This window comes from Spermophilus citellus, assembly GCF_964194105.1.
Source record: "Spermophilus citellus genome assembly, chromosome: 9".
NCBI classification, from domain to species: Eukaryota; Metazoa; Chordata; class Mammalia; order Rodentia; family Sciuridae; genus Spermophilus; species Spermophilus citellus.
The window spans coordinates 75,121,167-75,142,199 of record NC_138191.1 but is presented as its reverse complement, the minus strand read 5'-3'; the positions used below and the strand labels follow the sequence as shown (position 1 = coordinate 75,142,199).

At 39.7% G+C, this 21,033-nt stretch overlaps 1 protein-coding gene across 2 annotated transcripts in view; it reads left to right on the top strand.

The window, feature by feature from the left end:
• Positions 1 to 292: 292 nt before the first annotated feature.
• The window catches only part of ST6GALNAC5 (ST6 N-acetylgalactosaminide alpha-2,6-sialyltransferase 5), a gene marked incomplete at both ends in the record, with an annotated part of 163,331 nt that continues 142,590 nt past the window's right edge, over positions 293 to 21,033 (top strand). For both annotated transcript variants that reach the window (XM_081305228.1, XM_081305229.1), the window contains 2 exons: positions 293 to 307; positions 1,117 to 1,353. In XM_081305228.1, the coding sequence (XP_081161354.1) occupies positions 293 to 307; positions 1,117 to 1,353 (252 nt within the window). The remainder of the gene's footprint in view (positions 308 to 1,116; positions 1,354 to 21,033) is intronic.

The following is a 21,033-nucleotide window of genomic DNA, read 5'->3' as shown; positions in this document are numbered from 1 at the left end:
GGGCGGGGTGGGGGGAATGATGAGGTCTTTAGGACCCAGCAGGCGGCGGCAGGCGGCAGTTGTGTAGATCACTGAGAGACTACGAGGGTCCGGTTCAGTTTTAATTCTGTGTCTAATCTCTGCAACAGCAGCGCTTCCCGGGTCCCGAGGCTCCCGCACTCGCTCAGCCGCGGCCAGCTGCCGGGCAAAAATCGGATCCGCCTCTGCTCTGTCACCCACCATGGAAACCCTCCAAGAAAAAGTAGCCCCGGACGCGCGTGCCTGAGGATTCCGCACAAAAGAGGTGCCCAAAATGAAGACCCTGATGGTGAGTCAGTTGTTGCAACTCTGCTGGGCAGAAGCGAGAACCCTCAAGCTCACCGTACCCAGGGCGCACCGGAGAGGCGCGAGCGGTACCTAAACCTGTGTCGCGAGGTCGCCTGTTACGAAGGGACAACTTTCCACCTGCTCCGCGCCCCCTTCTGATTCCCAGGCTTTGCCTGGCTCGGAATCCGGGAGGAGTACTCGGGTTGCTTCGGCTCCCGAATCTCCAGCGAGTAGTCCGAGGGGCCGGCGGAGAGCTGGAGGAGCGGTGAAGGAGTGGGGAGATTGCTCTGGGGCAGGGGGATGCCCAAAAGCAACAGTCTGACAAATACGAAGAGGGGCGGGGAGGGGGGACCTTTGCAGACTTTCTTGGTTTCCTTGCCGGATTTCAAACTTGCAAGGATCGCAAGGGTAGAGCCCCAGGGGCCCAGGAAAAAGGGTGTGCACGGACTAAAGATTCCAGCAGCCTGGCTGTGGCAGAGGGTCCCCTTCCCAAAGTGCAAGCCCACCCATGCCCTCGCCGCGGGCGCGCTCTCCCTCCCTCAGCTGGGTGCAGCGCACTACCTGCCCTCTACCGAGAGATCGGGGCTGCAGCGGCGGCCGAGAGCAGCGACGCGCAGGGAGCATGCCCTGCCTTACTCGCTGGGAAGGTGTCTCTTCTGCCCCGGCTGCGCTCACCGGAGCTGGGACCCCGGCCACCCCCCGCGGGTGGAGCTCCTTCGCCGGCGGGACCGCTGTACCCGTGTCCCTGCGGGGCACCTTCTTCCCGGGTCCACACTCAGCTGTTCTCTTCTTTCTCCCTCCCGCCCGCAGCGCCATGGTCTGGCAGTGTGTTTAGCGCTCACCACCATGTGCACCAGCTTGTTGCTCGTGTACAGCAGCCTCGGCGGCCAGAAGGAGCGGCCCCCGCAGCAGCAGCAGCAGCAGCAACAACAGGCGCCAGCGACCAGCAGCGCGCAGCCCGCGGCGGAGAGCAGCCCCCAGCCGCGCCTTGTAGCCCCCGCGGGACCGCGGCCGCTGGACGGCTACCTCGGCGTTGCGGACCACAAGGTGACTGCTTGCCCGCCAGCCTGCCCGCCACTCAGCCTGGGGATCCCGCACACCTGAGCCTTCCCCTTTCCCGGGGCTGGGAGGCGCCGTGAGTAGGGTGCCGTTCTCGGAGGTTGGAATGGGAAGTGGACCAGCTCGGGTGGAGTGGGCTACTTCCTACTTGGTAGGAATTCCTATTTGGAGAAGGATGCAAAGTTTTTCAGGGAATAGGGATGCGGTGACTGGATCCCAAAGCCTAATTCTTTAGCAGGAACCGGTCCTGAAACTAGAATCCTCTGAGCACCGGGATTGCAGCTAATGGTGTGTGTCCAGTTGCTTAAACCTTAGGTTTGGCAACCAAGTCTCGCCCTGATGAGAGGAAAACCCAGAGGGTGCGAGGAACAGCCCCTGCATTCCTCCCTTCGGAACCGGAGGGGAAGACGCAGCCAACCTAGCTAGTGGTCGCTGCTCAGCCTCGCAGGTTCCCCTCTGATCTTTCCTCCGGATTGCTGTGGGCTGAATTACCTCAGCCCTGGGGAGCGGTGCCCAGGCAGGCGCGGAAGACTTGAGGCACAAACTCAGCTTCTATTGGCTTGAAAGCCTGTTTTCCTCTGCCTTCCGGGAAGCTGCTGCATGATTTGGCTAATAATTAATAAGATGAATTTTTTAAAAATTGAGCCTTCCTTCCCTGGTATAATAAATCTCTGGTTTCAGTGTATGAAGCCTTTGGGAGAATCCTAATCAAGTTTCCTGATTTTGAAGATAATTTTAATGCAGTTTAAATGCATCCCTCACTATTTGAAGATGCTAATATATTTTTATTAAAGCATACTTCCACTCTGTATCTACTCTATAAAGCTACAGAATTTCTTGAAATTTCTCAACTCTTTTACTTTTTATATTACCAAATTTTATGGTTGTGAATTAAAGTAATATTTCACAGATGCTCCTTTTGTATGAAAACAGCTCTTAGCTTGCGTGATAAAGCCAAACTTTTTAAAAGTGACAATAAAAATATTGCCATTCACCTGTGCAATGAATAATGCTAAGGATTTAGTGGGCTCAAAAGAATTCAAGGCAAAAACCCCCATCTTTGGGGATCTTAGAATGCCTGGGTGTGGAGGTGCAATGTGTCCTAAAATATGTATAGACAGATAAACCATACATAAATGTATATTAAATGTTAGGTATAAACAGTACTGTGGGGTGCAGAGAGGAGAAAGACCACAGTCCTCTTAGAAGGAGCATGGGAGGTTTCTTTGAAAAGGTGGAACTTGTACTGAAATTTCAGGGAAGCAGAAAGGAGGGGTCAATTTGAGTAGAAAAAGATTATTTTGTTGGGGGGTGGGGTCTGGTTGACTTAAAATCCAAAATCAGGGGATGGTAGGTTTTATAATCACAGTTTCAGCTTTCTTTCTTGGTTGTCAATTGACTATATACTTTGGATCTGCTTGTGCAAGCAACCCCATGAGGGCTGAAGTTCTAGGAAAGTTTTGACATTGGCTTCTGACTATGGATGTATGTAATGTTTATGTGTACTGTGTCTGATGAATTGAACTTGTAGGTTTTCATGGCAATTGTTGAGTGGAAATGGCTATCTAACATTTGTGAAGTTTTGATTAATAGGAATGCCAAAAAGATCAATTTACTGAAAGATTTGATCTGCTTTTGGCAAGATATTTCAAATACTTTCCTTTTTGTATTCTGCTGCTACACAGATACCAGTTAAGAATATGGATAGTTTCTCCTTTTCGAAATAATGTTTATTCACTCAGACGTTTAATTCTATCTATTTTCAATGTATCAGACCTTGTACAGTTAAAATTAAGAACATTCCTTTTCTACTTTGGAAGAAGCATTGAAACTCTACATGAAAAAAAATAAATAATTTATAGTTAAAGAATTTTATAAACTGTGAAGTGCTATGTGAATGATAAATATTGTGTGAAAATCTTTGGAATTCTTGGCAAGAAAAAGATCTTTTATGCAAATCATTATCATTATCAATGGGAGAATTCTTTCATGGAAAACCAACATATCACAAAATTCCATATCCAAGTTCTCAAGGAAGTTTACCCTGTTCCAAGCAAAGGAACAAATGCATATTTAAAATCCATATTTTCTCTTTACTCAATATCCCAAATTGTCCCACAGAACTAAATATAACTTCTGCTCAAAATCTATTCACTGAACCTCTTTACTGCTACTATTTAGCTGGCTGGAAATTAGGCAGAGTTCCATTTCCTTTGGCCATCTGAAGGTGCATGTGTAAAATGTTTATGTCTACTCCAAAACTTGCTGTTTTATTAGGTTTTGTTTGACATCTTCTTATACTCTTTCTTAGGCAGATGCGGAAATCATTTGTTAAAATATTGCTAAGAATTGTTTTCCATGATTAACACCAGGGAGAGTAAGAAATGAAAGCCTTCGTATTCTTATTATATTGCCAGATGATACTCAGATTGCTTTTTTTTTCACTCTCACATCAGGCCTCAGAAAAATTATAGGATCTGCTGAATGTGATGACCACGAAGCCATATGCTGCTGCATATTGAATCAGAATTCCAACAGACTTTTTATTTGCCATTGATTTACAGAGTCTTGAGAGAGTTACACATACTATTTAGGAAACGGTTCACATCTCTGTAGCTGGAGGTCCCAAAGACTGATAAATATGTAGTGTTTATGTTCAGTTACATGATGGTATTAACATTATAACTCCAAGATTAAATTCAACAGGTGGTCCTAATCCCCAGAACCTGAATTTTACAAATTACAGCCTGTCTGCAATGATAGTCTTGTCTCATATGGCTGCAGACTAAATTACTGTTGAGATTAAATCACTATGTGCTTTTTGTCATTGTTGTTGTTGAAAGATACCCTGCAAGTCAAGTCAGTGATGAGCTGTATGTGTTGGAGCTTAAAATACCACTTTCCATGGTCACATTCCCTATTTCCTCTTTCACAAACGATGTGAGCTGCAATTGTAATTTCAGTGTGACTAAATGAAGGTTACTCAGAGTTTCTTGTAATAATGAAGGCATTTCGTTTTTCTCTTAGTCTTTCTCAGTCCTCTTCTCAGACCTTTTTCCCACAAATATTCCATCAACTCATTTACATCTTGTTGGATGTCCATCACTGCAGCTACTGTATCTGTATTCTGCCATTACTATCCTAGTTTTTATTTTTTGGAAGCCATTGATTTCTAACTAGATTGGCCAGATATAATTGGAAAAAAAAAATTTCATGGCTGTGAGAACTTCTGCATTTAGAACTGTAGCATAATGGATAACCAAATTCTCTTTCTCTCCCCCACCCCTACCACTCTTTCATAGACACACATACACACACACACACACACACACACACACACAAACTTGGTTAGCAACTATCAAAAGACAGGTCCAAGTCTTGTAGCAGAGTGTATGGGGACACAGAATGCAATTCAGTTCCCAGTCTGGATCTGGTCAGGGTAGATAAAGTCATTTGCCATCTGGTGGACCCTGTGAAATGAAATTGTGAGCAGATTCCCCTTTCCAGTGGACAGGCCCTTATCACAGAAGGCCCATGTCACATGGACTGCCCTTTTCTGAGATGACTTATGAAAGGGCCGAGAGTGATCAATGGGGGCTGAAGCTGAGCAGCTATCTCCCCACCTCAGGAGTAGCCCCCAGGGGTAGTTTTCACATATACCAAAACCATGGCTTTGTCCTTGGCTCTTTCCTTCCTTAGGCACTCAGTTATTCAGACAAATCAAAACTGCTTAGACATAATGGTACTAGTACTATCACTATGAATCCTAGATGTCCAGTTAGAAGGATAAAACAAATCAATGCAAGAATTTTTTTTTAATTATCCAAAGCCGAAATAAAGGAACATGTCATATGACTTTTAAAAAAAATATATGGAATAAGAATTCCCCTTTTAGAAAATTCATAGACAAGTTTATGTCATTCATTAGACCCTATTTGATGGCACTGGAATAATCCAATGCCTGATAGACCATTTGGAGCTCAATGAAATTCAAAGTGAGCTAATTTTCAGTGAGCAGGTATTACAAAATGTGATCTGCTGCTGCTGATGAAGTCATCGTCACAAAGCATCAAACAAAAGGAATCAAGAAATGTACTATTTTTTAATGGATAAGGAGTTACAATAAGGTGGTTACTTTTAACAAGAGAAGTGTTTGTTTAACATTTAAAATACAAAAACTTCTTTAATTCCATGACAGCTAGGAGCATATTTCCAGATTCCCTTCATAGTAATCCTAGGGCACTATCATATTCCTGTTCCTAGCAGATTAGTTTGACCTGGCTCCCTCGCATAGGGTTTCCTGGACTCTTGGAAGGAACTAACCTGGTCTGACCATCTCTGTAACATATGGTAACCACCATATCCAAGTTAAATCTCATCATTTGTGCTCTGATGAATATGAATATAATTGTGTTGACAGAATATTTGCAACCAGATCTGTCCTGGAAACATGGTACCTGTTTTTTAGAGGTGAATTTCCAAAGCCTTTAGGGTTAGGTGGCCATGAAATATAATTCTTGTCTTGCAAATATTAGGATAAAGGGAGATTAAAAATGAGAAGAGCCTTTGAAATGTTAAAATATATCATCCATCAACAAGTATATCCATTATATACTCTTTGAGAAGCTGTGTAGGATCTTAAGTACAGAAAGACAGTGAATGATCATCTCTTAAATAATATTATTACCCACACCCTTGAACTTGATCCAAACGAAGAATTCCCTTGGGAGCTAGTGAATTTATGATCAAATGATTACTAAAACTTGGGGACGGGGGCATTTATAAGATGTACTCCAATTCTTTTCCACAAGCTCTTTTAATCTTAAATGCTTATTCTGGGTCTGGGACAAATAAACATTTTTATTGCACGCTCTATTTTTCCCAAATAAAAATCACAGGGATGTATGTTCTCAGCTTAGACAGCTCAGCCACAGGGAAGCGTCCCCTGACATGTAGCCCAGGTTAGATCTGAGCTGTGTGTTTTGTCTTCATAGCTGGAATCCCATGGTAATACTTATTCTGGTTTATTGTTATTTCTTGTCTAAAATAGTCTGCCTTCCCTGCTAGACAGGCAGCTTTTGGAAGCTGGGGATTTTTTTTTCTCTTTTTGTGCCATTGTGTTCCCAGGCCTTAACATTAATGCCTTAGCCTTCAATAAATATTTGTCAAATGAATGAGTATTATCTATGTACGGATTTTAAATTTCTTCTAACATAAGCATACCTCAAAAGTTTCTGACCACGTTAGAGTTACTGAAAAGGAGTGACTTCAAATCATAAATATCAATTTCTCCTGCCACAGTTTGTAGTTCTACCTTCTTGCACTAATCAGATCTCTTAAAACATACTCAGAATTTTCAAGCTACATGGGATACTTAAAAATCATCAAAAGGAATTCATGAGTGATTGTATGATTTGCCCAAGGTCATGGGTTAGTGGAAGAGCTAGGGATAAAATGTGAGTCTCTGACATGAACATCACTACCATAGGGAAATTCAGTGCCAATATCTTTTTAAGCAGCAACTCAACGTTATCTGGACAGAATTTATTAAAATGAAGAGCCCTGGCATACCCAGTTATAGGAAAGAAATAAATATTTAAAGATCTTATTATTCTAAAATGAATATAAGAAAATGCCTCTAGATAGTTAAAAAGCCCCTTCCACCAATGACTGACTTTGCAATGGGTACTCTAAAGGTGGCATGAAATGCATGGTACTAATTTAATTTGAGCAATTTGCAAATAAGAGTGGATTTTGCCTTTAAAAAGTCCATGGAGCCAAAAGGAGTGTCATGTTTAATTATTTGCAGAAAATGCCATGCCCAGACCACTCATTTAGCTGAATTACCTTCTCCACAGTGGGGAAGAAAACATCATCAGGAGACTCAGTTAACCAACTGTTTGAGGAACTGCCATTCTGCAAATATCACTGACTCCCCCTAAATTCTGAAATAGAATACTTACTCTGAATTACTTCAGGCAAATAAAAAACCACTTTATCTATGGTAGGGAAAATTAACCTTGATAGTTGTTGTAGCTCAGAATGAAAAGGAAACTTTTTAAAAATTATTATATTCTCTCTTCATGGGTAGGGAGGTGTCTGTAGAGTTCCTAGGAACCTCACAGAGTCTGAGTGTACTCGGGTAGCCTGAAATGCAGAGTTAAACAATTATTTTTATAAGCAAGCATATTCTGGAAATTAATTGCACATATGGGACGTCTCCACTGGCTGAACTGCAAGCATTGTTGCACTTCTATTCACAGATCTGCTTATGTTCTTTGCATGCTTCCAGTGGCTTCCCGTTGCCTAGAGGATTGAGTTCAAACACCTTAGGAAGGCTCGACAGGGTCTGCCTGGCCTACTTTCCAATCTCACCTCCCACAGTTCCCCTCAGCCCAGGTTCACATGCCCTGGAAACACAGCTCGCTGATTCACACTTACCAGGTTTTCTTTCAGCAAGAACTACCCATTTCTCCTTTAATTTGCCAGGTAAGGAACTAATCATTCATTAAGATCCAGCTCAAGCATCTCTTTTCTAAAATTTTTCCCATGTATAACCTTCATGTAGAGTAGATCTGACATTCCCTGAGGCCACCCATGCATCAGTCCATCAACCTTGTATTGGCTGAGCATCTACCATGTATTGACATGATGGGGAAGAGGAAACAAGATGAAGTACCTAATTCCTGACCATGGGTAAACCATCCAAGGAAATAAATTTAGTCATGGCACTTAACCATGAGGACTCTTCTTGGAAATGCATCTTTAGGCTATTTCATTCTTATACAAACATCATAGAATATACTTACACAAATTAAGATGGCTACAACATCACTTGGTGACATATCCTTATGAGACTCTGTCATATATGTAGTCTGTCATTGACCAAAATGTCATTATACCATATGCATGACTGTATTATAATTAGTATGCTTTGGCAAGTACTGAAATAGTCTTGGCATCTTGTGCCTGCCTCTGATCACACTATTTTGCAATTCTTTGTCCTTACACTTACTCTAGGAGTAGACTAACTTCTTGAAGCCAATAATGTAATTTATCCATGCTGGTATCTCCAGAACCTTGAACTATTTCTTATATGTGTCAAAATTCAATAAGTCTTTGTTATATGTTGGGTAGGCAGAGTCCTGTCATGATTATAGCAAGTCTGGCTCATAGACTTTCTTATGGGAATGGACCGAAATGATAAATGGGGGCAGAAGGACTTTGCATAAATGCCTTGCATAACTTTAATTTCTTCTCTCCCTTTAAAATAGAACATCACTTGATGACCCTTCCAGAATGGTAGAACAGGTGTTGAGATGCAATGACACCCATATTTGAGAACAGTTTCTGAACCTGGGAGGCAGGGGGACATACCCAAGCTTTTAACTTGTAAGTCACATTACTTCTAGGCCTGATCTAGTCTGGAGAAGAGGTTAAACAATATTTTCTCACTCCCTCCTTTATTAAAATAATATCTTGTGGCTAGCACTGTGTCCTAGCACTGTGGCTAGTCCTGTGGCTAGCACTGTGCATGCTGGTGGTGTCCAGGACCCAGGAGGCAACAGATGATGAATAAGGTGTAATCTCTGCCTCCACAGAACTTAAATCTATTGGAGAGGCAGAGAAGTAGAATTACAGTGCAGATTTGGATAGAAATCTTTACATTGCTACAGAGACTGGATTTTATCCTGAAGGCTTTGGGGGAATCTGTAAAAGGAAAAGCATATGATAACTCCATCAGATGTGTATCTTAATGGGTCACTCTGGCTTTGACATTGCATAGATTGGCGTAGTCCTGGGTTATGAGAAGTGGGACCAGTTAAAAGGCTGCTGTTGTGGTTTGAGGGAGTGAATGATCCAGAGGTGGCCAGAGGATGAAGACACCTAAAGTTTCTGCCTACCCGAAGTTTCTGAGGTTGCCCGCCCTACTGTGTTCATGCAGACAGACAGAATGAGGCTGTTCTAATAGCAGAAGGTTTGTGGTTCAAGATTGCCTCCCAATAATAGTTGGTGAAAAGAGTTTGAGGATGATTCCCAGATGGCACTTTAACTTCGCCTAATTTCAAACCTTACTGTGCATCTTAATGCCACATACTGACTTGAGCAAAACGGGAAGCAGTGGTGTTATGGTTAGGACTGAAACAAGCTGTTCATGGAGACTCCATAATGCATGCTGGTGGCAACAGGAATTAAACCCTCCACCTGCAGCAGAGCCAGTGGGATATGAAATAAATATGCTGGCAGGAACTTTACTATGTAACAATTCTACAGTGGGGTAGGCAGACTTTATTCTAGAATAATCTTGTCAGGGGAGATTGTTGCATAATAAATCTTACCAGGTGTAGATCCATTGGATAAGTATGGGTAAAGAGTGGTTTCCTCTCCTTTCATTTCCCACATAACTATAGAGAGAGCAATTACCGTTCTTTTAAATCACTTAAGTTTGTTAACAACTTCTAAGGAAAGTTTCCATTCCACTTTCATCAGAAGGAAATTGGCCATAAAGTAATGTAAAACTTGTCAAGAGGGAGTCTGGTTCCTAATTCACTCAAAAGCGTTTGATTGGGAACAAAAATGTATACTGTACATCTAAATGAACTTCAGGTTTATGGGACCATATCTGGAGTTGTTGGCATTGTCACACCTGCCAGGCTGCTATCAGGGATATACTCAAGTTGTCTCACATTACCTGAAGTGGTATCTGTTCCACTCTGCACTGAAAATCATAAAGCTGATTCATTTCATTTTTTATTCCACTTATACGAGTTTTGAACAATGAAAGCACAGAAAATGATAACATGCTGCTTATAGTCCAGTACACAGAGAAGGGAAAAGGGAGTGGGAGCTTGTGAGTAGTTCCCGTTCCCAAGGCTCCAGCCACAGCAAGAAGATTTACTTTGGTGCCCTAGGCATCACTAATTCCTTGAAGAATTATGTCCACTACTCTCATTAACAATTGTATGTGGGTTTGGGCTCAGCATGAAATGTGATGAGTTATTTAATCCAGAAATTGAGAAATAAGCCTCAGAGAAAGATACCTTGAAGAATAGGGTATCCCCACTGAATAAGCCTGCAGTGGTGAAGGGTTGTCTTGATCTGTTTTGCACTGCTATCACAGAACTACAAACACTGGTAACTTATAAAGAACATATATATTTATTTCTTATAGTTCTGGAATCTGGAAGTTCATGATCAAGCCACAGGCATTGGGTGTCTGGTGAAGGCTGCATTCTGCAGGGATGGGGAGGGTGACCATGATCTCACATGGCTGAAGGTGGAAGGATTCCCTCTGTGGAATTCCCTTGTGAAGACATCTAATCTCATGAAGGAGGAGCCCTTGTGGCCTGGTTCCTCTTAGAGTCTCACCTTCTAATACTGTCAGTTTGGCAACACCTTAAATTTGTAGGTGATACATCAAAGCCATAACAGGTAAGGATAATATAATTAAACCTAGAACCAAGAAAAGAACCAATGACAAATAGCATCTGTTGCTTCTTGCCTATGTACAGACATGAAATGTTGATTGGGTCCCAAAATGGCAAGTAAGGGTGGATTGTCAGGGATTCTGCAGTATCTAGAAAGGCTCAGAGCCATGTGATGTTATTACATTTAAATATGACCTGATGTCCTGTTTGATAATAGAATATCAATGCTCAAAAGAGGAACTTAGTCAAAAATAAGTTTATCTGACTAGAATCCATGACAACTGGGGAAGAATAGCAACTGGCTTTTTTCTGGAATGAGCGCTATAGTGCTGCTATACGATAAGCAGGCTCTGGCCCTCGAGGGAGTTATGAATCTCAATATTGACTAGTCTGCAAGTGAAAGACTGTTCTTAATGGCCCCATGGAGCGTCCAAGCCTTTGGAAATTTTGAAGGATGGAAAGGGATCAGAAGTTTCTTTATCAGTCTTCTGGGATTTTGTGCCAACCTAGGAAGACCAAAACTCAGCAGTATTTCATGCAAACTATGCCTGTAGACTATCTTAGAGAATAGGGAATGTCTTTTTCTGGGAAAATCTTCCTCCGCTTCATCCTCACTGTATCGGGCCAAAGCAGAAATAGGGAAGAACAGAGCCACAAAGCTAGTTTGGAAGGACAAAGGTTACCCCTCCCAGTGGTAAATGCATATGTATTAATGTCTCCTCAAAGTGGCAGAGGGCAGAAAGAGGAAAGTAGCAATTATTCATAAATCTACCACTAAAACATAATTACTGTTGATACATTCATGTACTTCTTTACAAACATTTTCATAGATATCAAGATGTGTTTATATAACTCCTTATTATATTTCCTTCCCATTTTTGTACATCTGTGCTAGATATGTGGTATCTGTGTGTGTGGTTTGCCAATATGATGTGATGGATGGCATAAAGGTGGGTAGGTATGAGTTTTACTCTTAGATCCTAACTATAAAGACTTCACTTGTTTAATACTTAAAACCAAAGTATATTCCATTACAGTTGGAATTATTAGGAAATGTGTCATGGTCCTGGTGCTGAAGTGTCCACATGCTGATCATGAGGTACACTCATCCTCCCTCCTGTCCACATGCCCCTTCCCCTTTCTCCCCTGCAGCTCACATACACCCTCCAGCCCTTTTCAGTGTGGTGGTGCATCCAGCTCTCTCCCCGACTCCAGCCAGTTTGCCCAGCTGCAGAATGTGTTCCAGACAATGATGTTTGATGCATCATTTCTAACAGTCCCTTAATTCTTCTTGCCCCTTTTCTCTAAATTTCCTCTAACCTGTCAGTAGCTGCTTCAGGGTGTGGCTGGTGGTGATGGTGGCCCACCATGGCACTTCAGGACACTGTTAGAGGTGATCACCAGCTTTTTGGTGTGTGGGGCAGCCCCTTTCACATATACGACCTCGAATATGCCTTTATTTTCTGGACATAGTCTCTGTGATTTAATTCCTTGTTCATAAATAGTTCGAATTCAGTCCCCTATGTGTAGATAGGGTAGGCTTGCTTTGACATAACTGTCTCTTCTTAAAAAAAAAATTATAGCATGATTAAAAGTATTACCTTCTTCTTAATTAGTGACCTTGTCTATATTTCCTTTTCATCTTCTAGTTTTATAAAACACTTTAATTCCTTATTTTAACCCAACTTATTGAATTCTATGACTATTTTTCCTTACTTTATTTATTTATTTATATTTGATAAGATCTCTGAGCTACTCTTTATTTCTTACACTTTTCAGAATGTGCTCTGATACCTTGATTTTGGCATAATCTCAGAACTCATTTTTCCTCTAATCCATGGATAGAATAATTCTGTCATTAGAGACACTGGGGCCTCCCTCTCTCATGGAAGTCTACTGGCAGGAAATATTTGTATGTCTTGGTTGGTGGCTTCCAAAGAGTCAAGTCTAAATAACACCAGAGAGCTTTGACAGCAAGCTCTTTATCAACTCAGTCCTTTGCTTTACTGCCCAAGTCCTCCTTTATACTCCAGATTAAAGAATCACTTAATCTTTAATAATTCCTCTCCTCCTCTTCCTCCTCCTGTTCTTCTGAATACTTTTATTGTGTGTATATTATATATATATATATATATGTGTGTGTGTGTGTGTGTGTGTGTGTGTGTGTATGTATATTTGTATATATATCTTAAAATTTGACATTTTAGTCATTTATAAAAGTCCCATTCATTGTTCACACTTGTCTTATGCAACTATCACTACTACTTCTTTCCAAAAATTTTTACTACGCCTAACAGAGAAGCTGTAGATATTAAGCAATAACTCACCATTTTCCCATCCCCAAGTTCCTGGTAACCTGAATTTAACTAGTCTAAATATTTCCTTTAAGTGTAATCACCTAATGTTTGCCATAAAGGAAGGCCTCATCTGACTGAAGGTAGGAGGGCAAGAGAGAACCAACTTCTCCATCAAGCCCCTTATAAGGGCATCTAATCCCATCTGTGTCTGATGAACACCAGTTAGCACAGTATTTTCAGGGTTCCTCCATGTTGTAGCAGGTGTCAGAACTTCATAACATTTTAAGACTGAATACTAGTCCATTGTATGGCTATACCACATTTTGTTATTCTGGTCATCTGTGGTGGATTCCTGGGGCATGTCCATCTTTTGGCAACTGAGAATAGTGCTATAGTGAACTTGGTGATCCTGTTTCCTATCTACAGGATCGCCCTCCTTTTCCTCCTTTTTTAAATATTTTTTTGGTATCAGGGATTGAACTCAGAGACACTGGACCACTGAGTCACATCCCCAGCCCTATTTTGTATTTTATTTAGAAACAGAGTCTCACTGAGCTGCTTAGCACCTCACTTTGGCTGAGCCTGGCTTTGAACTCATGATCCTCCTGCCTCAGCCTCCCAAGCCGCTGGGATTACAGGCATGTGCCACCACACCTGGCTCTTTTCCTCCTTTTTCCTTTTCTTCAATCCCATGGCAGCACCTGAATCTTGGTTCTCAGACCTGTGGGGCTTCTCTGCTTCCAGCTGTGCCACCTCCACACACACACACACACTCAAGAAGAAATAGAAATTTTAAAATAAAGAGAAGTCAATGATTGCACTAATTATATTTCTTTGTCTAAAAATTATCTAAAATTTTTTGAAAAACTGTGGAAAAATTAGAAGAGGGAGAATGTTCCCATAATTCTACCACTTTAACATAAGTGACATACTTTTAATATAAGTGATATATTATTAAATATAATTATTTAATATAAGTGAATATATTTAATATAAGTGATATAATTTTGATTTACTTGTGCCAAATTTTACATTGAGTTCTTTTAAAACTTTTTTTTTGTGAGCAGATTAAATTGCTTTTAAAATTGTGTATGGTTTTTGTTTTGCTGATATGAAAGTAGCTGTTAAGGTTTCCTTTGGTAGTGCCTGCCTCTTACATCTTTTCCATCCTATAATTTTCAGTCTTTCTGTGTACTTACATTTCATCTATGTCCAGAGCTGTCCCTAATATTTTCAAGGCTTACCAAGAGCACAAATGGAGAACCATATACATACTGATGTCTTTATTCAGTAAAATCACTGAGGAAAGATTTTCAAATTTCAAAGGTTTCATTTGATCTATTCCAGTTATGGATTTGATCAGAGTACTTTGCTTGCTCAGTTTTATTGTTTTGATTAGTAACTGAATCTTCATTAAATAAAAAGTGTCATATGCTGCTTGAGAACTTTTATAGGGATTGCTTGACCGAAGTCTATCCATTTTCATTATTTTCCATTTCCAAAGTGTAAACAGACTGCCTATTTATCTTTTCAGTTTTTCCCTCTAAGATTCCTTTTATTTTTTTTATTGGTTGTTTAAAACATTACAAAGCTCATGATATATCATCTTTCATACATTTGACTCAATTGGGTTATGAACTCCCATTTTTACCCCAAATACAAATTGCAGAATCACATCAGTTACACACTCACGTTTTTACATAATGGCATATTAGTGACTGTTGTATTCTGCTACCTTTAAGATTCCTTTTAATTCTCTTTTACTACAATCTCAAATTCTGCTCATTCTCTGCCTCTGCCCCCTCCCCCACACTATGAAGCCACGGCACCATCCACAAGTCAGGGCATTTAGACGGTAGTGGCCTTTTGCTTCAAAGATATGTGGAGAAGCACTTTTTCTGGACCCAGCCGTGGATGTGTGAGATTATAGATGGTGCTGTGACAAGAGTGACAGAAGTGCCCTGGGGTCTTTGATACAAGTCCTGTGTTTGGGGTCAGCTGTGCCACTTATAGCTGTGCTTCTCAAACATTTGTGTACACATGAATCACCTGTGGGGCTTATTAAAATGCAGATTCTGAATCTCTAGGTCTGAGTGGGACTTGAGAAAAAGCATTTCTAATGGCTGCTGCTGTTGATCCATGATCCATATTTTAAGTGGAATTACTTAAGTGTAAAACCTAGATCAGGGATCCTCCCTTGCCTGATATTAAGAAAAACACTGTCGTGTCCTATATGAACTTTATATAACTGGAACTTTTAAATGTAAATTTAGGAACTGTGTTTAAGATTATATTTAGATCATTTACATTTATTGTGTGTGGGGATTTTTTTGGTTTTATTTTGTTTATTTTTTTGGGTTTTTTTTGCCACATAATGCTGATATGTTGAGGTTTTTCCTATCATTTAATCATTATTTTTGTATCTGCTGCTTTCTTTGCTTTTACATATTTAAGTCTCTCTTTCTTCCCTCCTCTGGGTTTATGCATTTTATTAATTTTGTCCTCACTTATTCTGTTATTTAACCTGCACTGGTTTGGAAGTTAAACTCTTGATTTCTACTCACTTTATGTTATTCTTGAAATTTTAACATGCATAATTACCAAAGTCCTAAGTTTTCAATTTATTTTTTTAAATTGACAAATAAAAATTATATATATTGTGTACAACATGATGTTTCAATATATGTATATATTGTAGAAAGGCTAAATCAAGCTAAATAACAAATGGATCAACATATGTACCTCTTATGTGGTGAAAACATGGAATATCTGTTCCATTAGCAATTTTCAAGTTCATGATAGATTATTATTCATATACAGTTCTCACCACATTGTACAACAGATCTCTTGAACTTATTCCTCCTAACTGAAATTTTGTTTCTTTTGACCAACTTCATAACATCCCCTCTTCCTCCCTCTTCCTTCTAAACCAAGTCAGCCTTTGGTGAACACCATTCTACTCTCTACTTCTATGAGTTCAATTTTTCAGTTTCCACATATGCATGGATTAATTAATATCTTTGTCGCACTTCCAGATAATCCAAGGACATTAGCACTTTAACTCTGGTCACTGACTTATATGTCAGTATGTTGTCATATTTTAATTGCCTTCTATTAAGCCTAACAAATTGGATGAATACTAGCAATATTATTGTTGTTGTTCCAGATAGCAATTATTTATACAGATTCACCTGCCTATTATCCATTTCTTTGCTTATTATTCCTTCTTTCAAATTAGATCTCTTTCATCCTTCTTCCTGAAATACAGTTTTTGGAAACTCCATTGAAGAAATTCTATTGGTGGTAAACACAATTTTAGTTTATCTAAAAATATCTTTATTTTGTTCACATCAATTATTTTCTGTCTCAGTGTTTTGAAAACCTAATTTCTGTGTTTCCTTCTGGTCATTGTTGAAGTTGTATTATTTGCTGTGAGGCTATTGTCATTACTTTTTAGTTATATAAACCATATTCTCCTGAAATACTATATCTCTCCCTGTTCTGTGCTCTTCATATTTGTCTCATTCTGCTGCATTCTGGGAATTTTCTTCTGATTCTTCTTTCAGTTTTCTAATTCTCTAATTAGCTGTGTCTGATCTGCTGTGTAACTCATCCATCAAGTATTTTTCCCAAGTATTTTGTTTTAATAATTCTATTTACCGTTTCTACAATCTTTTTTTTACACATTGTCCTGGTCTATTTTTTGAAGTGCATTCTTCCTTATTTACATTTTATTTCTGTGTCTGGCAACTTTAATATCTTAAATCTTTGCAAGTCTGATTTTTGCTTTGGGTCTGGTTCATTCAAAGGAATCTACTGTGTTGTTTGTGTATGTGTAGGTGTGCATGTTACAGTGACTTCGTGTTCATCTGGACTCTATTTGGGGAAGTCCTTAGTGACCTGAAACTAATTCCTGAAAGAAATATTGCATTTTCTTCTGCCAGATTCCTAGGGGACCCACCATCCAAGACCTCCCACTCTAAAAGGAGCCCAGACTTTCTGCAAACGTGCCAATTGTGTAAATGAAAAACACAAATCTGCGTGGTTTTCATGAATTCTCAATTTTTATAAAAAGAGGAAGATATTTGTGTCTTCTTAGAGCCAAGGACTGAACAGACATGTTTTCCTTTACTGTGCTTATGCTGGATCTCTCTCTCTCTCTCTCTCTCTCTCTCTCTCTCTCTCTCTCTCTCTCTCTCTCTCTCTCTCTCTCTCTCTCTCTCATATTGAGATTGAACCCATGGATGCTTGACCACTGAGCAGCATCCCCAGTCCTTTTTTTTTTTATTGATTGTTCAAAACATTACAGAGCTCATGATATATCATCTTTCATACATTAGACTCAATTGGGTTTTGAACTCCCATTTTTACCCCAAATACAGATTGCAGAATCACAACTGTTACATACTCACATTATTACATAATGGCATATTAGTGACTGTTGTATTCTGCTACCTTTCCTATCTCCTACTATCCCCCCTCCTCTCCCCTCCCCTCCCATCTTCCCTCTCTACCTCCCCAGTCCTTTTTTGTATTTTTTATTTTAAGACAAGGTCTTGCTAAGTTGCTGAGGCTGACTTTGAACTGTGATCCTCCTGCCTCAGCCTCCCAATCCCCTGGGATTACAGGCCTTCACTACCATGTCCAGTCCTAGTTTTTTCTTTCTGTGGGGCATGGCCTCCACATCTCACCTTACTGCTCAGGCTCAAGACTCTGCCTCCTGTCCCTCCACCAGCTGTGGAAATGCAAGGCTCTGAGCTAAAATATTATCAATTACCCTTAAATTAGCCACTGTTGCCAGCCACTGCTCACTTTGCTAGGTATATACTCCAAGTTCCATTCTAGAGCTCTGTGGATCTTCCTTTTAACTCAGCATAAGTTATAAAAATCGGGGAATATTTTCTTAAGATATTTTTTCTCCTTATAATGTTACATAGATGAGATCACACCCAATGTATATCAATTTAAGCATACTTAAAAGATTTCACCAGTGGCAAGGTGGAGAATTACAAAGACAGACTGGCAGCAATAATACTGTCTTTCCAAATGAAAACCTCCATCCTCAGATCCTCCAATCTGAAACTTCATCGTGTAGTAATAAGGTATGTTTTTAACAACAAACTGTTTATTATACAGATGTCTATTTGTGGAAGTACAGCTTTCTGTGTGGGGTACAAGGTTTTATTCTCCTTGGGTGGAAGTTGCTGAATTGTATTGTAACCTGAGGCTTTGCCTTTTGAGGATCTACCAGTTTTCCAAACAGGCTGCACCATTTACAGTCCCACCAGCAACGTGTTAAAATTTATGTGCATCATTGCCAACACATGTTACCCTGCCTTTTTTTTCTTTTAACCATTCTAGTGGGTGTGAAATGATCTTGCTGTGGCTTTGATTTTCATTTCTCTAATGAATGAAGATGCTGAGCATCTTTGCATGTGCTTATTGTCCACTGGTATATATTTTCTGGAGAAATTTCAATTCAGATCCTTTACCCATTTTTTATTTGCCTTGTCTTTTTGTTGTTGAGTTGTAAGTATTCTTTATATACTTTTCACATGAAATGCACTATTTGAAAATTATGTTCTTTTTCTGTGAATTATCTTTTTACTTTCTTTCTCTACCCCACCTCCCCATTACTGGGAATGAACCCAGGGGTGCTAATTTTGATTTAAAACAGGGTCTTGTTAAATTGCCAAGGATAGACTTGAACTTGTGATTCTCCAGCCTCAACCTTCTGAGTAACTGAGATTACAGGGGTTATAAGCCTGCACTACCATGCCCATTCCTAGCTTCCTCTTTCTGTAGGGCATGGCCTCCAGGTCTCTCCTTACTGCTCAGGCTCAAGACTCTGTCTCCTGCCCCTCAACTGGCTATGGAAATGCAAGGTTCCAAGCTAAAGGATCATCAGTTACCCACTACACTTGGCTCAGTATCTCCGTGGTGTCTTTTAGAGCACAAACATTTTTAATTTTGATGATGCTACTTAATCTATTTTCTTTCCTCACTTGTACTTTTGGTGTCATATTTAAGAAACTATCCAAGATCATAAAGAATTGCTCCTGTGTTTTCTTCTAAGAGCCTAATAATTTAGCTCTTATATTTAGGTCCATGGTCTGGTTTGAATTAATTATACCTATGATGTGGTATACATATTCAACTTTATCTTTTACAAATGTATATCCAGTTGCCCTAGTATTATTTGTTGAAAAGACTGTTTACTCCCCTATTCAATTGTCTTGGCACTCTCATCAAAAATAAATTGGAAAAAAGTGTATTTTAGATACATGGATTGATTGATTGATTGATTGATTGGTTGATAGATAGATTATTACTAACCATGGAGAAGAATAATGATCAAAATGATTCTATGCGAATGCCCATGCAGTTAAGAGTTTGTTTAGTTTATAAAAACTAAGATAAGAACAGGTCTACTTTGTACACTATTGAATAAGTAACATTTGTGGAGTTTGATTTCACAACTTGTACATGACAGCTTCAAATAAAAGTATTCCCATGAGAGTGTCACTATGGACAGGGACAAAGACTACAGTGTTTGTGGCTGCTATTTTTATTTAGGGATTCTTTGGTTTTTTGATGTTGTTATTTCAAAAGATCATACTTTGCAATATGAGCAGCAACACCGTATCATAGATCTTAGAAAGTACTGTTTAGGACTGTTTGTCCCTTCAGTTAGCATTCACCATTGTTTATAAACAATGAAGACAAACATGGTTTCTGGTACTCATCTTTATGAACAGAAATAAGACAAAGTCATGGTCACAAACTTTTCTTTTCCTAGAGACATCTAGATGCATTTTGTATACTCCACATAGATTAATTTCACTTCTAAATAAAACCTATGTGTCTGAAGTCAGAGAATAGAAGACTCCTTGGCAATCTCACACATGGCATATTTGTTAAAGAAGTCACGTGTGGCTAACATTAAGAAAATTTAGGAAAGAAAAAAATCAACTACATCTAGAGTTCTTTAAGCAATGAACAAAGGAACCAACATAAAATGCACACGGTGAGCCTGGCACACATAATTGAATCTCTTTTTAAAATTTTTTGGACCTCAGTCTGCCCAGTTGTACAAGAAAAAGAGGATTAAATGTGCACTTTAGTAACATGTGCCTCTAGCTGCTTCTTAAGCAGCTCCCCAAATGAATGAATACATGCCCTTGCTCACCATAACTTGTTTGTTCTCACCAACCAGTATGATGTACTGTGGTGTCCAAATTTATTGCTGTAGCCTCAAGCATGCAAGGTTCCTGGACAGGAGGATTTTGTTCTAAATATCATTTATGCATTCATTCTTCAGTTTATACCTGAGGTGTTGGAAGGCATAACGAATATCACAATGAAAAAAAGATGTAATCTACCCTCAGGATCACAGAAGCCTTGGAGACCCAGCACTCAAAAGATAGCTTGGCATAGAATGTTTTATGAAAGTTTGTTAATAGGGAAGAAAAGAAAGGAGGAGAAGGAAGGAGAGAGGAATTGACATACTCGTATTCTATCCTTCATACCAAAGAAGATGAAAACAGCCTATTGAGACATGGAAGTGGGGTGAGAAAGAGGAAGATACAAAAGCATGAGAACCAGAAGAAGAAAATTAAGATCCGATGCTGAAATGCACTGATTAGTTTCAGACGAGGTTTGAATTATAGATCTGACATTCACTGGCTAGGGTTTTGGGAAATTCACTTAATTATTCTAGAACCTCAGTTACCTCTAAAACATGTAAGAAGTAGCCATACCTACCTCATTGCATTATTGGGGGGACTTAAGAAGAAAATAAGTATTACCTCTTTAGTACACATAAGAAGATGTCAGGAAATGTTAGCAATTAATAGAAAACACTGCTTGCATCCAGCTTCCTTTAACTCTGAAATGTGGCCATGGTAACAAATATAAACATTTTCAAACGCTTCCTGAGTGAT